This window comes from Castanea sativa, chromosome 11 (assembly GCF_040712315.1).
Source record: "Castanea sativa cultivar Marrone di Chiusa Pesio chromosome 11, ASM4071231v1".
Lineage (NCBI taxonomy): Eukaryota > Viridiplantae > Streptophyta > Magnoliopsida > Fagales > Fagaceae > Castanea > Castanea sativa.
The window spans coordinates 13,433,472-13,449,155 of NC_134023.1; the positions used below are offsets into that span (position 1 = coordinate 13,433,472).

General features: G+C 35.9%; 1 protein-coding gene across 2 annotated transcripts; it reads right to left on the minus strand.

The window, feature by feature from the left end:
* Window positions 1-2,081: 2,081 nt before the first annotated feature.
* LOC142614731 (putative disease resistance protein RGA1) lies at window positions 2,082-8,708 on the minus strand. 2 transcript variants are annotated; one of them, XR_012840529.1, is made up of 4 exons: window positions 5,136-8,708; window positions 4,926-5,028; window positions 4,619-4,695; window positions 2,082-2,363 (listed from the first exon to the last, which is right to left on the minus strand). XR_012840529.1 is itself a non-coding variant. In XM_075787287.1 (3 exons), exons 1-2 carry the CDS (start codon window positions 8,617-8,619, stop codon window positions 4,973-4,975), a joined length of 3,540 nt encoding a protein of 1,179 aa, XP_075643402.1. In that variant the 5' UTR covers window positions 8,620-8,708; the 3' UTR covers window positions 2,082-2,363; window positions 4,926-4,972. The 2 variants fall into 2 exon arrangements, 1 of the variants encoding a protein (XP_075643402.1); XM_075787287.1 differs by lacking the exon at window positions 4,619-4,695.
* Between the last annotated feature and the right edge of the window lie 6,976 nt (window positions 8,709-15,684).

Consider the following 15,684-nt stretch of genomic DNA (forward strand, 5'->3'; position numbering starts at 1 on the left):
AAATGTTGTTTTTCACTATTCGGTTGAGGAAGGAAAATAAAAAGGAGAGAAAATCCGGAAGAAATTTTTCTCTTCCGGGCCTATATTTTTTTTCCTCCCAAATCGGGAGAAAAATCTGGGGAGAAAAATGCTATAGTAGTACTTTTACAAAAATGTCCTCTTCCCATCTACCCTCATTTATGACCTATGACCCTCTCACCTACCTCACATGATAACTTTTGCCCACAAACATCCTTATCACTTTCCTCTTCTCATCTCCTTCACCAACAGGTCCAAGTTCTCCTCTGTTTTTTTTTTTTTTTTCAACGTGACCTGATTTTGTAACCACCTTTTTGCTGGTTACAAAATCCTTTGCCCAATTAAATTTATATGTACATTATTATAATTTTTTTTCATTATAATAATATAAATTTATATATATGATGTGGTAAATTTTATATTATTAAATGAGTACAAATAAATCTATTTCTTACATATTATATAACAAAAGTATAATAGTCAATTTATATAAATTACATTTTCCATCATTCACTTTTTCTCTCCAACCAAACAAAAGAGTTTTCCACCCTCCCACTTTTCCACCCTTCCAACCAAACACACAAAAGGGAAAACTAAATATTTTCTATCATTTTACAATTTTCTATCCTCCAATTTTTCCACTTCTCTAACCAAATAGACCCTAAGATGTTTGGTAGAGTGAATTTTTGGGAGGAAGGAAAAAAAAAGGAGAGAAAATGAGGAGGGAAAACTTTTTGGAGAAGGAGGGGGAAAAGAGATGGTAGGGCCCAGGTGTTTTCTCTCGGGCTCACCAAAAAGTTTTCTCCTCGAACTTCACTTTTTCCAATCTCTCATTTTTCTTATCAACCAAACAAATAAGTTTTTCATCTCTCCACTTTTCCATCCTCTCAACCAAACACAAATGATAGAAAACTAAATCTCTTCTATCCTTCTACTTTTCTATCCACTCTCCATTTTCTATCATCCTACTTTTCCACTCCTCCAACCAAACTCTTAGGCATTTTTTCCTCAACCAAACCCATTTTCTCTCAAATCACACGGCCCAACCCAACTCCTTTAAACCACTCAGCCCAAGCCCACTTTGACTTATGCCTAAACCCAAGTAAACCCCCAAGCTAAAGTCCACAGGCCTATAAACCCATTCAGCCCAAGCCCATCCTAACTTTTCCTATTTATCAAAATGCCACCCAACTTTTCAAAATCACACAAAGCCTTATGGTAATCATTTAGCAATATTGATTTTATTTTTAATATAAAAAAACCCCTTATGGTAATCATTTAGCACCTAACTTTATGTTGCTAAATTTAAAATTGAAGGATGTTATTCTGTCCATCATCCATAATTATTCGCACGTGCGCACACACACACATATATATAACTTGTTATAGAATTCATAATTTGAGTGCAAATGAATGCCTTCTCGCACTTCAAGTGAGTCATATATGTGAAACAAATACAAATCCTCTATACCACTTTTTTTTGTTTCACTTTATGTTTTATCAATTATAACTTGTCATGTATTTGTTCAACTTTCTTTATAAAACAGTCATATTTTAAAATGGAAAAAAATAAACACATGACAAATTGTAATCGGTGAAACATAAAATGGAACATAAAAAATGGTACGAACGAAACATCTCACACATATATTATATAGAATCTTAAAGTTAGTCAAAATAAAAAAGAATCTAAAAAAGTAGTGAGTCATATATGTGAAATTTATGCGTAAGATATGCTAAAAGCATGGCTGTTCGTTTGGCTCTTTTTTCAGTTGTCTTTGCTGCCCTCTTGGCTCTTCATGAATGTGCGTTTCTCTGAATTCTATAGTCTGAGTCCATCATGCTGCTGCTTCTTTTTTGGACTCAATGTTTATCATGCTTAATAAGATTTTATTGGTTTTTTTTTTTGGGAATGAAATTATGAAAGGCTAATTGCTATAAGTTCCTTGTGATTGGTAAGCAATATTTTAAGTTTTTATTACATTCTCATCCAAACATGTTTTGAAGAAAAAAAAAAAAACGTCCACTCCAAGAGGCCATGAAATTTGAGGTCTGTGTTAAAACAAAAAACGTTCCAATATCCCATCCAGTAATGGGGGCTGGATATTATATATCCCAAGAATATGGTCTCGACAAATAGAAAGAATATCAGTTTACAGTAGAGTATTTTAATTATCACAGTGACATCCAATATCCAAACACAAATAACCCTAACCCCCAAAACAACTGAATCCAGTGCTGTTTCAGCCGTGCCAACCAGTAGTACTTGAAAGAACAAAAACCAAAAAAAAATAAAATAAAATCAGTTATCTTTTTGAAGAGAGACCAACCCCATCACCATGCATCTGCAAAACCATTGATCAAGAAAAGAAAATTACAGAGAGATAGAAACTCGGTGAATCTACAAAAGAAAAGGGCCATGGCTAGTTGATGAAGTGCATTGAAGTAGTTAAGTCTGCGTATCTTTTCTGTAAAAGGATTTGAGTCATGTTTTGGGTCTTCAGGGACTATTTCATATTGTATTAGCAATCTGTTTTTATTTAAAATGAGTAGAAATTTAGTGTTAGAGAGACCTTTGGCACTTAGAATAATAAAAAAATACGGGAGAAACATTAGCCATTTTATGTTTGATGGGAAGATGGACAACCTTTGAAAAAAAAAACCAAACTTGTAGAGATCAACGGGTCTGAGAGAGAGAATTAGGAGGTTTATAGGGGTTGTGAAGCAAAACCATGGATACTCTCTTTGGCTTTTGACCCAATAACTCAATGGCACAAAGATTAAAAAAATTACATTGCAAAAACCACAATTGAAAATTCAATTTATAATTTAATTGAATTTTCTCTTAGTTTTGGCTTTAAATAAATGTTGTGGGGTGCAATGATACCTTCTCAACCACATTAACAGAACCCTGAACCTATTTCAATGGTTTGTAAATGCTTTATCAACTTTGGAACAAGAGACTGCACATGCTCTTAACCTAAGGCTAATAATAATATAATATTGATGTTGGTGACTAAACATAGCTAAAATGCTATGATTAGTGGTGACTCTACTCACCTGCCAAACGCAAGACCTTACGAGGGGGTCTGTTGGTAAGAGAAGTTAGAAATGTTGGACCAATGCTAGCCCAACCAGGCGAACCCAATGAATATGCCCACAATGAGCCTATTCCGATTCATAACCGAGAGTTGTAACTCTTGAACAAATGTGAATATTGGTGAAGGCTTACAACCTTTGGCAAAGGTTGTAACTATGAGGAAAGACAACTCTTCACAGGGTTAAATTGGCCTTGAACCAGTTCAGTTCTACTAAGAATGCATACTTGCAATATTGGCTACTATCAGCAGATTTGGTGTCTATTGGCTTTATAGTTGTGGCAACTACATCAAGATCTGAGGGATTGTGGCTTGGAAGCAGTTGATGCCATTGCAACTACTGCCATTAGTCAGTAAGGTGTTTTTCTCACAAATGGACATGCACCCAGCAATACTGAGCCATCTGGGACTTCGATGATGCAAAGTTGTCACAACCCACGGCAATGAATCTGTTTCTTGATTGGGAGGAGACAAAAGGGCATTTTGAATTCCATATTAATATGAGAAGTATACATTTGATGGTCATTTACTCTCCATTTCTTATCTAAAGCACAATTAAACGAGAATTTATAATTAGTATGTAGCATCAGGATACAAGGATTACACACAATCTAGTGTCAATAGGAATCAAGCCCTAAAGAAAGAGACAAAGGAAAAAAAAAATTGACAAGTATTACTGTAGAAAGGGAGATTATGATACTATATGCGAGTTACTTCTATGGATGATTCATGACAAGAACTTGAAACTGCTTCCAAATTTCAAATTATAATGCAGGGTCATGCCAACTAATAATTAATAAGTTCACTAGCCTTTTTATTCCAATAACTGGGGAACCTCTCCAAATCAAAGTCACTAAAATTTATAAGGCAGAAATTGTTATTGTAAGCTGATAAAAGAACATGATAAAAGCCTGAACCACAAATTTATCAGGTTCTGTTAATGGCTTTAGAAAGAATAACTTTATAAAATAAATGTTGTTGATAGTAATATTTAGTCAGTATTGATAGTAACAGTAATCAATAGCAACTGGGGATCTCTAGTTGTCTAATACACTAATTGAGTGTTATAAAGCATACACCACAACAGAAAATGCAAATACAACACTAGTATTTGATTACCTTCGTATATCTAAACTCTAAGGGTGCACAATGATTGAAAAGTTCCTTTACACTGAGCATTAAGATAAACTTATAGTCTAATCCAAGCCAATCTACAATCTTTAAATTGAGGAAGTAAGAAAAAGTCAGCACTGTGATGTTTAATAAAACATAGGAACAATGTCCATTTGACTAAAAATTGTTAAATGATTTAAAAAATGAGAAATCGAGTCCAGGTGGAGCTCAAAGTGAAATCTATCCATGAATTATGCACTTCAAAACTCATATCAAGCTGTATTTTCAATGAAATCCAGGCTACTGTACAAAATTAGGAGGTAACACTGAACTTGTCTACTGTTGACAAAATAATGTGATATAACACGTTGGAAGCACATGTGGAATACCTGTACAACAAAGCTAATAACAGCAGTGTGGTTGCCAACTTCAAGTCTCCGCATAATAATGACAGATTCAGCTATTCCTATAATAGAACCCCAATATCACCACGTTCAATGTGAAATAAAGCAGAACAAGTACATTAATATATCAACTCAGTTTGAGATACAATGATACAATTATTTAAAATGAAGATATAAGATGAAGGAAAAAATTCACATATTCTTGTATAATATGTGAAGATATAATTTTATAGAATGGAAATCCTATAAGCAGGTAAAACGGTGGAAAAGGAATAAACAAACGAGACAATACCTGTGAGCTGTGACTTCATGAACAATTATAGCACCCAAGAGATTTGATTAATCTCTAATTCTTAAAAGATCAAGTTTCCTCTGTTGTGCACTTGGTTCTCCATCTGAAATTTTATCACCAAATAGTAGTGAATACTTGGAAAGAGAAACGAACAAGGTGAAGTAGACAAAGCTGAGTTCTATAAGGAGGATAATATGATAAGTTGTATACCTGAATTTCCTTCTTCCATATACAAGTTTGGGATGTGAGCAATCTTAAACCAATCATCACCTGTTTCCTTCTTGCATCTTCGTAATAAGATGGGACAGTAACAAATTTTCAGTGTATGCAATGAGGTAAGGCGACTAATCTCCACAGGCAGTGATATCACATTGGGGCATTCTAGAATTTCAAGAATTTCGAGAGATGTGAGGCTGCAAATCCACCCTGGTATAGCCATCAAACATGGACAATGATCAATTGTGAGCTTTCGCAGAGAGGTGACATGTTGAAGCCCCACTGGGAGAGACTCTAATTTCAGAAGATGAAAGAGCCATAGAGAGCTGAGGCTAGTAAGCTTTTGCCATTCCATTCCATTCCAACCATTGGATAAATCAAACACCTCAGAAGAACAAATATGAAGTTGCTCAAGTGCAGTGAGATGTCCAATGCCTTGAAGGAGAGGACCACGACATTCATATATTCGGAGAAAATTGAGAGAAATAAGATTCTGCATGCACTCCTCTGGCAAAGGTTCCTCCATTCGCCCAATTTCTAGAGACTTTAATTTGGAGAGAGGAGCAAAAGAGGACGTGTCAGGTGTAGAAGAAGACGTTGATGCCACTGTTTCTGCTGCCATACTTGCTGTCTGTTCCATTGGCCTGAAACTGCAGTAATACAGCTCCAGCTTTTCAAGAGATGGAAACAAAGGCATGGAAGTCAGTTGAGGGCATCCCCGAATACATAATTTGGAAAGCCGAGGGAATTGAGGCAGTAAATGGCTCTCTGCTATCGATGTTGTGGCTTTGGTTATTCCAACATAATTATCATTATCATCATTGAGCTCTTTCATGGGATCTCTCCGCCTTCGCCACCATTCCTTTAGATTAGGGCAATACTTGAGCTTGAGTTCATCTAGAGATGGGAAGAATGAAAAATTTGAGAACTCATCACTGTTAGATATGCACTCCAAAGCAGGCAACGAATCAAGTTCAAGAACCTTAAGAGAAGGAAATTGTTCCAATGGTAGCAGATATTGCCATTTCTCACAACCAAATAATGCAAATTCAACAAGATTTGTGAGGGATGAAAGCCAATTTGGAAATCTCACTCCCCTATACCCATATAATGATAAAAATTTAAGCTTTGGGTCAGGTTGCAAGGCTTCGAGTGATGTCTCATCAAAAACAACATCCTCCTCGTCAACTTCATCTTCAATCCAATGAAATCCCAAGGCTTGAAGGTGTCGTTTCTCTTTCAAATTTGCAGCCTCATATTCTAATGTGGCATCTTTTCCATGTCTCAGATTTATGATCTCTAGCATTCCTTTCAGCTCATTTAGTTTGTTAAGTTCCTTCAATTCACCATTTAGTCTATTAAGTTCCTTCAATTCACCATCATGAGTAGAGACTGAACTGGTATCTTTACTCATCACAAATCGTGATAACGTTTGAAGATTAGTCAATTGTCCTAGTCCACATGGCATATGAGTCAAACCTCGACAACCATCAATCTCAAGAAACAAAAGGTTGACTAATTTGCTAATTTCTCTTGGCAATTCTTTAAGTTGTACACACCCAGAAAGTTTAAGTGTCTGCAAATCTTGCAAGTCAGAAAGTGAATCAGGAAGCCTTTTGATATGTCTATTATTAGATAGATCAAGATATCTTAAATGGTTTAGCTTACCAATTGAACTTGGAACAATTTTAATCCCCGTCTCATGCAAATCCAGCACACGTAAGAACTTAGAACGTGAAACAAATGCATCGCAAGTTGACTCATTTAATCCATTTTCATGTTCACCCAAATTTTGACCGCACAACAAAAATGTTCTTAAATTGCTTGTTTGAAAAGATAGGGTGGTTAGAGATAATGAGCCTAAATGAAAGCCTAATGACAAATGACGAGTTTGTGCATCAATGTGTTCCCCATTTATGCCAGCAATGGTACTCTCCTGTCCTGCTATTAATATCAAAAGATCATGCATGAGGCCATGTATTTTGAATGATATATTGCCCCACTTATCTTCTTCAACTTCTTGAAAGAATGATCTCGAAAGTAATTCCCCAAAATACTCATTACCAATATCTTCTAGGCGTTGGTTTTGAGTTGACAATTTAATGAACATTTGCGCCATCCACAACTTAATCAGTGTTTGTTTATTGATCTTGTAATCCTTTGGAAATAAACTACAATAAGCAAAGCACCGTTTCAAATGTAATGGCAGATTATCATAACTCAACTTAAGTGTTGATAGGTCACTAGTTTTTCCTGGATCCACTTTTGAAAGTCCACCGTTCTTAAAGGACAACCATTCTACTAAATTTCTGAAGTACAATAAGCTTCCTATAGTCTTTAGGGCAAGCGGGACTCCTCGGCACTTCTCAACAATTTCCATTCCAATTTCCTTTATCCTTAAATTCTCCGGTTCTTGTCCTTCTGCAAACGCCTTTTTCTTAAATAAAGACCAAGATGTGTGTTTATCTAAACCCCTTAAAAAGTATGGTTCGATAGTTTGTGTAGTCATTGCAACCTTTTCCTCGCGTGTAGTCAGCAATATTCTACTACCACTTGCACCACTTTGTAATAATTCCTTTAATTCAAGCCATTTTTCATAATCATAATTCCGAACATCATCTAACACAAGTAAGAATCTCTTTCCAGCAATTTCTTCCTGAAGATCATTTACTAATACACTCATTTCAAGGTTTTTTGTTTTTTTCCCTCTTGTAAATGCTAGAATTTCCTCAACAATGATGCTTACATCAAAATTATCGGAGACACACACCCACAATCTTATCTCAAAATAATCTGTGATTTCTTTATCATTAAATATGAATTGAGCTAATGTGGTCTTCCCTAACCCTTCCATTCCGACCATCGGAAGGACTGCAACATTCTCTTCAACATTTACAACATTCTCTTTAACATCTACATTGGGATTCTTTAGAATTCCTATAATATTCTTCTTATCATTCTCTCTCCCAATAACATCTCCATCGCGTACAAAATAATAAGTCTCTCTATCCCTATTCAAAAAGTGTGTATGCACAAGACGTTCCACTACATCGACCACCATCCTATCATCTGCTATGTCATCTAACCTCTCTCTAATTGCCTTAATCTTACGACTCATTTTAAGATCATATGCAAGATAGTTCAGTTCTGAAAAGGAAATGAAAACCTCTTTTGTCTTCTTTATCTTCTTCTGGCTCTGGCACAGCATTTCCCGTCGTGAAACTTCATCAGAGAACTCCTCCAGCAAGTCGTCTGCTTGAAAAAATGCATCTTTCAGCTTTCTCACCCATTCACTCAGTTGAGGGTTCCATGCCTGCTGCTCTTCTACATCTAGAACCACAGCTTGGATTGACAAACACCTGTTCCTCAGTTTTTCAAGCTCATCTTTCACGTCCCAGCGTAGTCCATTCTCATCAGCCAGGCTGCCCGATTTGCCAATCACTCCCTCAACAACTTCAATCAATGTTACTTCTGCCATTTCTCACACTGCTAGCTGAATGATTGCCCACTCTTGAAACAGTCAAAACTTAGTCTCGGATTATAGGGGAGATGGTCTAGTGTTTTTGGTGTACCTAAACCTTAAAATTTGAGGGAAATTAATACATTAGCTCCTGTTAATAATTGTAGCAGAATATTCCAAAAAATATTCCTTTGACCCTGAACCATGTAATGTATTATAAAAAACATTGAAATTAAATATGTATGCCTTTAGCATAAAGGCAAACATGTGGGTAATGAATAAATATGGATGCCTTTATATGTTGATTGGAATTATTTATGTCTATATTCGGTGTAAAGTAGAGTGTGGACCATAACACCATCACTACTATTGTTATTTCTTGATAGAAATCTATAATACCCATTCCACTCTAAATTGAGAATTGGCATTATTCATGTCGACATGTCTGTGTACAGTAGAGTGTGGACAAGATTAAAGTGGTCCACACTCCCTTTTCCACAAAAAAAAAATAAATAAATAACAAACCCTTTACAGCTTGCAGACTTAAACGAACAAAAAAAATCATAGAGGCTTAAAACAAATCTGAAGCAGAATCTTTAGAGCCAAGCTGAAGGGAAATGGAGAAAGAAGGGTGAAAATGCAACAAAGTTGGAACAACTAAAGCTTTTTAAAAAAAGAACTTATTAGTAATGAGTACAAAAACTTGGGTTTGAGATTCAATTTTTTGGCCTTTTGATTTTAATAAAATTAGTAAGTTGCCGTGTGATGTATAGATAATATTGTAATGTTTTATAATTTTTTTTTTTTGGAGAATATTAAACGTATATTATAGCATATTTATTATAAAACTTTCTTAGTAATGAGTTCATCATAAAAAGCAACAACTATAAATTGCACACACATATCAATCAATATATATATATATATATATATATATATATATGTATATATAAACAGAGATCTCATTGTGTGAGGGTCTAAGCTTTTGCCAAGTGACACCTCCTATGAAGTTTTTCTACAATCATCCAACTCTCCCATTAATTGCCTGAGTTTACATCACAACTCTCTCTCTTCTTCATGTCTCTTAGTATACCAAATGTTTCAGTTTTTTTTTTTTTTCTATATAAAAGGGATACTAATAACCAATGAGATCGAGATAAATAATCTTCTAGCATTTCTATAGCCTAAATTACACAAATCCAAATCTTTTATTTACTATAATCATTATTATTTTATTTTAATCTATGGGAATCCTTATTATTTTATGGTGATGAATTTACATACAAACATCTCATAAACAAAGTCTGCCTCCTCTGTTAGTCTTTTTTTTTTTTTTTTGTACGGCAAGTTTTTATGTTAGTTATATAAAAAGTTTCTGCCTTTGTGATTGTGTAGATGCATTAATCACAACTTGCCTCTAAAATGGCATTTTGGTTTTTGCCTTTTTGTTCTCACATAATATACATTATCAATACTCTGCTATAACGATTAATGTAGGATTTTCTAAACCTTTGACTCCCCAACCTCTCTCTCACGTTTTGCCTTCCCCTCTCAACTTTGACTATATTCCTCTATTCTCTTTCTTTCTCTCTTAAAAAAACTTTCTTTCTTTCTTTTTAAAAAAAACCTTTAATAGTTAAATTTCCTAAACTACTACTACTCTCAAATTTTGTTTCCATACTAATAATTTTTTACAACACCAGGCCAATGAAAGAAACCTATTACTCTTGTGATCTTTTGTTATAGCCAGTGGCTATCCATCGTACACTAAGTGACCTTGACATGTATGAGTTCAAGCTATCTTTTGTCGAGTTCAAACTATCTTTTGTCACTTTCAAAAATTCATTTCTTCACTTACAATCGGTAAGGTTAAGATCGTGAGATTTTGTGTTTTACTATTTTCTTTTATAGGTTGTGTTATTGTGTATATCAATTTTCAAAAGATGCTTGAAGTTTAGAACTGAGAAGTCGATAATTGTTTATTGTAGTGTAAAAGTTTCATTGTAATTGATTTTTCAAGATTGTTTAATCTTAGCATATGACTTGAGTAGACTGGTCTTTTCAAAATAAACAAAAGCTAAACCTGTTGTAAATCATAAATTGGATTATAAGGATCAAGCCATCTAGGGTGGAGGGTTTTTTTTTTTTTTTTACAGGATAAAAATTCTACTCTAGCTGTGTGAAGTTCTCTCTTAGAGACTTGAACTCTAGCCATTTCCTCCAATACTCCATAAGTACTTATACTTGTGGAATGACCATCACTCTAAAGATGTACAATGGTAAGGTGGAGGGGATTTAGTCAATGGCAATTGAATTTGCAGAGGAAAAACAACACGACTGTTCAATCCGCATTCTTTAGACTCCAAAGCTTCTTTTTAGAGTAAGGCTCTTGATATTTCAATAAAGAAATACATATTGACTTTTTTCCTACAACAAATTGAGTTTTGGGTTAATGGTTTTTTTTTTTTTTTTTTTGAGTTTTGGTTTAATGATAATTGTATAATGATCTATATGTTGTGTGTGCTTTCTTTTATATGAATTTCAATAATGTATGAATCAAGGATCTTAGTGTTTGGTTCATTAAGGTTTTTTTTTTTTAAAAAAAAAATCTAAATTTCATCTTTATTTCATTATTTTGTTTAGCTTTTATTACTTCTTATAATGAACTCATTACTAAGAAAGTTCTATGACAATTATGGTATAATATATGTACAACATTCTCCAAAATTATCTTTAATAAAACATTACAATATTATCTGTGCATCGCACGGGAAACTTACTAGTCTATTATAATGATCCAATTCAAGTAATGAGCAATAGAAAAATTAACTTTGGAGTAACATTGTATAGTAAAAGTTAATAAAAAAATATTAATTCATTCCATATTACTGATCTTTATCATGTGATTTAATAAAGAGCTTTGATGAAACAAAGAAAGATCAGTAGGCTGAATGCTCTAGGCTTCAATGGACTAGTGATTGCTTAGAAGGCCTGAAAAGAAAAACACACAATCAAAGGTGATCGGAGTGGACCGGCCAACAAACCTCCGATGTTTAAATTAGTTTCTCTCTCTAGAATTCTAGGGTTTCAACTTAGGAGTCGTGAAAAACTTCACTTCATTTGATGTGGATGAGTCCTTATATAGTGAGCTTTGGAGTAGTTACTTGTTTTGTAACTACCCTAATATTCGTGGAAAGTTTAGACTTAACTTCCACAACTACCGTAGAAGTTAGAATGTTTAATCTTATTTTCTACAACTGCCATAGAAAGTTAAATAGGAAGTTAGAGCGATGAACAATTATCTTGCTCATGCTTCAAAATAGTGGCACGCAGTCCGATTTAAAGGATTTGGTAAATGAATCTGCATCTGGAAATTTCCTAAGTATTAGGGAGTCGTCTAGGGACTTTCCAGATGGATGACCCCTGCGCCCATGGACAACCGTCCTATGAGGGATGACCTTATAATTCTGGGATAGCCATTCTGCTCTGGGCGACTCTTATGGACGAATTGGAGTTGATTTATTTTTGTCCACCATCAATTGCTACCTTGTCCAAGGGTCGTCCAGTGTACAGTAGAATTCATTGTTGTCTTTGGACACGTGCCTTCATGTTAGTAGTTAGACGTCGTGCCATGTGTCATCATTTCTTTGGTTGATCTTACTTGTTCCAGATTGTGCCATGTGTCATGATCTCATTGGAGACTTGTCGCGTTGATTTATTTTCCCAATAAAACTGCCACGTGGCGTCTTATGGTTGTCTGCGCCGTTTCATATGCCAAACTTTGTTGCCTATAAATAGTAGAGTTCCTCTCCTACCCTTTTACATTTCCTAAATTTTCTCCTTTGACACTTGTCTTCCAGCGCCTCGTTTAGGAGTCTCTCTGCATCTTTAGGCCTTCTTTGTCTAGAGCAAGATAATTTCTCCATTCTCGTCTTTAGGTTTTCCTTTTCTGTCAAGATGTCTGAAATTACCATTTCTTCGTCTAGTAATAGCATCAATAAGGAGATAGACGAGTACCATGACACCATTAGTTATAGTGGTTCCGGTAGTGGTAATAGTAGCAATAGCAGTAGTGGGGGAAATACCACAGACGAGCAATATACATCTGGCATCCCTGGGGTTCCTTTAGAGGTTCTCTAAGAACAGCTTAGGATGAGGGCAGCTTCTGGGTCACAAGCTAGCACCTCGACGAGTACTCCCCTGTTCGTTTCCTTAGACGAGGTAAAGACTGTTTATAGCTGTGTCGTAGGCGTCCATTTCAAGACGGATGAAAAAAGGCTAACTTCCCTTAGGACTTGGTATCAAATTCCAGATGACCTTAACCCTAAGTTAGTTGTTCGTGGGGAGTGGTGTTGTGATCATCATCTTGGAATAGGTGTTTATAAAGCCTATCTTTTAGGAGGGATTAGGTTACCTCTTAATGCATTCGCTAGAGAGTTTCTTACCAAGTTAGGTTTAGGAGTATGTCAATTTAATCCCAACGCATGGACGTTAGTCGTCTCTATGCAAGTTTTGTGGAGGGAAGTGTTTAAAGGGGACCGTCCTCTCACTATGGATGAGTCTCTCTACTGCTACAAACCCTTAGAAATTAGTCAGTCTCTTGGCTTTTATCAGTTCACAACTAGGGGAAAAAACTGTAGACTAATAAAGTCACTTTTAACATCTGATAGAAACTGGAAGACGGAGTTTTTCTTCATCTCTAGTTTTTGGGCTAGACACCTTGTTGAGGTTGGCAGGGATCCATTCGCCCCTATACTGGAGAAATAGGGAACTTTCGTCCAAAAGGTATGTTTCTTTATTATTCAATATTTTCTATCTTCCTTTTATAATCGTCTAACTCGTCTCTTCTTTCTTTGGTAGCTGTTAGCAGACCGTCCTTGAGCAACTTCTACCTTGAACACGTCCAAAGAGCTCGTCTACACGCTGACAGGAGTTTGCATTCATTAGTTACCCTTCAGCATCTTGCCACTTGGTGACTAGGTCCTGAACCTTCTCCTAAAGCTGTAGCCCACAAGCTTACAGTTCGTAAACGTAAGTTTTTACTTAAAAATTGTTTAAATATCACCTTTTAGTTGATGCTAATACTCTTTCTTTTCAGGGATGGCAACCATGAAGGAAAACAAAAGAAAATGGGTGGTAGGTGAGGAGACCTTACCAGAGACAGTCTCCCAGCCTTGTCCTTCTATTGGAGATAAAAGAAAAAGTTTGTCCAAGATAGTGGACCTGAGAAACCTCCCTAGTCGTCGAAAGGAAAAAAGGGCTAAGCATGGATCGTCCAAGCTTGGGGTTGTCAAGCCAAGTGTTATTGCTCCCCCTATATCCCAATAGCCATCCATTGAAATTCACGATGTTAACTCGTCTGAACCAGTTGAGGTAACTCTGTCTGTCATTGCTGCACCTACCTCGTCCCAACCTCCTCCAAGAATTCCTATGAATCTTGTTGAAAATGAAGATTTGGCTTGGGAAAGGTTAAAGAGTGTTGTGATTGATGAGGACATGGTTGCATACTATGACATGTCCTTGAAAGAGTTTGAACATTCTGGCGTTCATGATCTTTTCAAGGTATGTAATTTTACTTTTACCTCGTCTTATCATTTTACATTTTCCTCATCTAATAGAATTTTTTAACCATTCTTGTAGGCCATGTCAAAGTTCATTGCAACATCTAGGTAGGCCACAGAGATGGACAAGGAGAGGATCAAGCTTGAGATGAGGATCCAGAAGGTTAAAGACGACTGTAGGAAATGGGCTGAAAAGGAAGCCAAGGCTACAGACGAGGTCAAGGAACTGAAAAACCTTGTCAAGAAGCTCAAGGCTGACATTGTCAAAAAGGATACTCGTCTTGACCATCTTTAGAAAAGGAATGACAAGTTGAGCACCTTTCTGGAGAATGCCAAAAAGGACATTGTTGAGGAGTTCAAAGTTTCCAGCCGGTTCACTGATCTTTTGGACACGAACTACACTGCTGGCTTTGAAGACTTCCGCATGGAAGCTGTGGAACGCTTCCTTGAAGTTGACTTCAGCTCCATCAAGCTAAACCTTGGTGCTGCAAGCTCTCTCCTCTAGACGAGTTCTGAAGACGTGAATATTGAGGACAATGCTACCACCCAGCCTACCCAGGACGAGCACAGGACTGGAGATAACCCTCCACAGTAAAAGTATGAAGTTTTACTGTCTACGTTTCTTCCCTTTTTTTGTGGGGTCCATTGTTTTAGACCATTTAAATTTATGCATAGATTTTATTCGTCCATAATCCTTAGGACAAGCTTTGATACAATTGCCTCTTAGACTTTACTTTATGGGTTTTTGAACGTTAGTCGTCTACCTTTTTATATTTTTATGAATGAATGTTTACTTCATCACTTTAACTGGCTATTGAACATGTTGTTGTATGGACGAATTTCTCTTTATTTACATTGTCCTTATTATACTGGTTTTTAAGTGTGGTCCGTCCACTCATGGAGGCATTTAGCTTGTCCATGTTAAGAATTTCTTCGTGTTCGACATTTTTACTTTTTAAATTCTACCAGTATAACTCGTCTTGTGAATGGTGTTGCTTTCACCAGCTTTACTCGTCTAGAGTTTTGACTTATCTGGTTCTGCTGTCCATAGGCTGGACAATTTGCATTTGTTTTTAGGCAAGATGTTTCCAGCATTTACTCGTCCAAATATTAGATTGTTCTGGCTAGTTATATTTATCCATGGATTTTGATCATTATTACGTGCACGTATTTTCTCGTCCATTGGTTGGATGAATACGCTTTAGGTTTTACTTCGTCCATTTGTCAAACGAATGTACCTTAAGCTTATGTTTCTTTGCTTTATCCTTACTCTAAGGGAAGCTTATAGACGTTACATCCCTGCGTCTAGAGATTTTACTTGTCTTGGGCCTCGGCCTTCTTGTGGATGAAATTATGACAATTAGATTCATGCATCATATACATTGGAAATCCAAACTGCATATATATAACATAAACATCGTCCATAAGCATGGCACATGCTTAGAAGCTAGTGTCTTTTAGGGAATTAAAAATACTTACAAATAGATAGACCAAGTCCATGACTTCGTCCATAGTCCATAGA

Excerpts from the sequence above, each read along its gene's own strand:
- LOC142614731 (XM_075787287.1), bottom strand. The coding sequence starts at position 8,619 with ATGGCAGAAGTAACATTGATTGAAGTTGTTGAGGGAGTGATTGGCAAA. Across the intron at positions 5,029-5,135 it reads TATGGAAGAAGGAAATTCAG|ATGGAGAACCAAGTGCACAA; the intron begins GTATACAACTTA and ends ATAAAATTTCAG.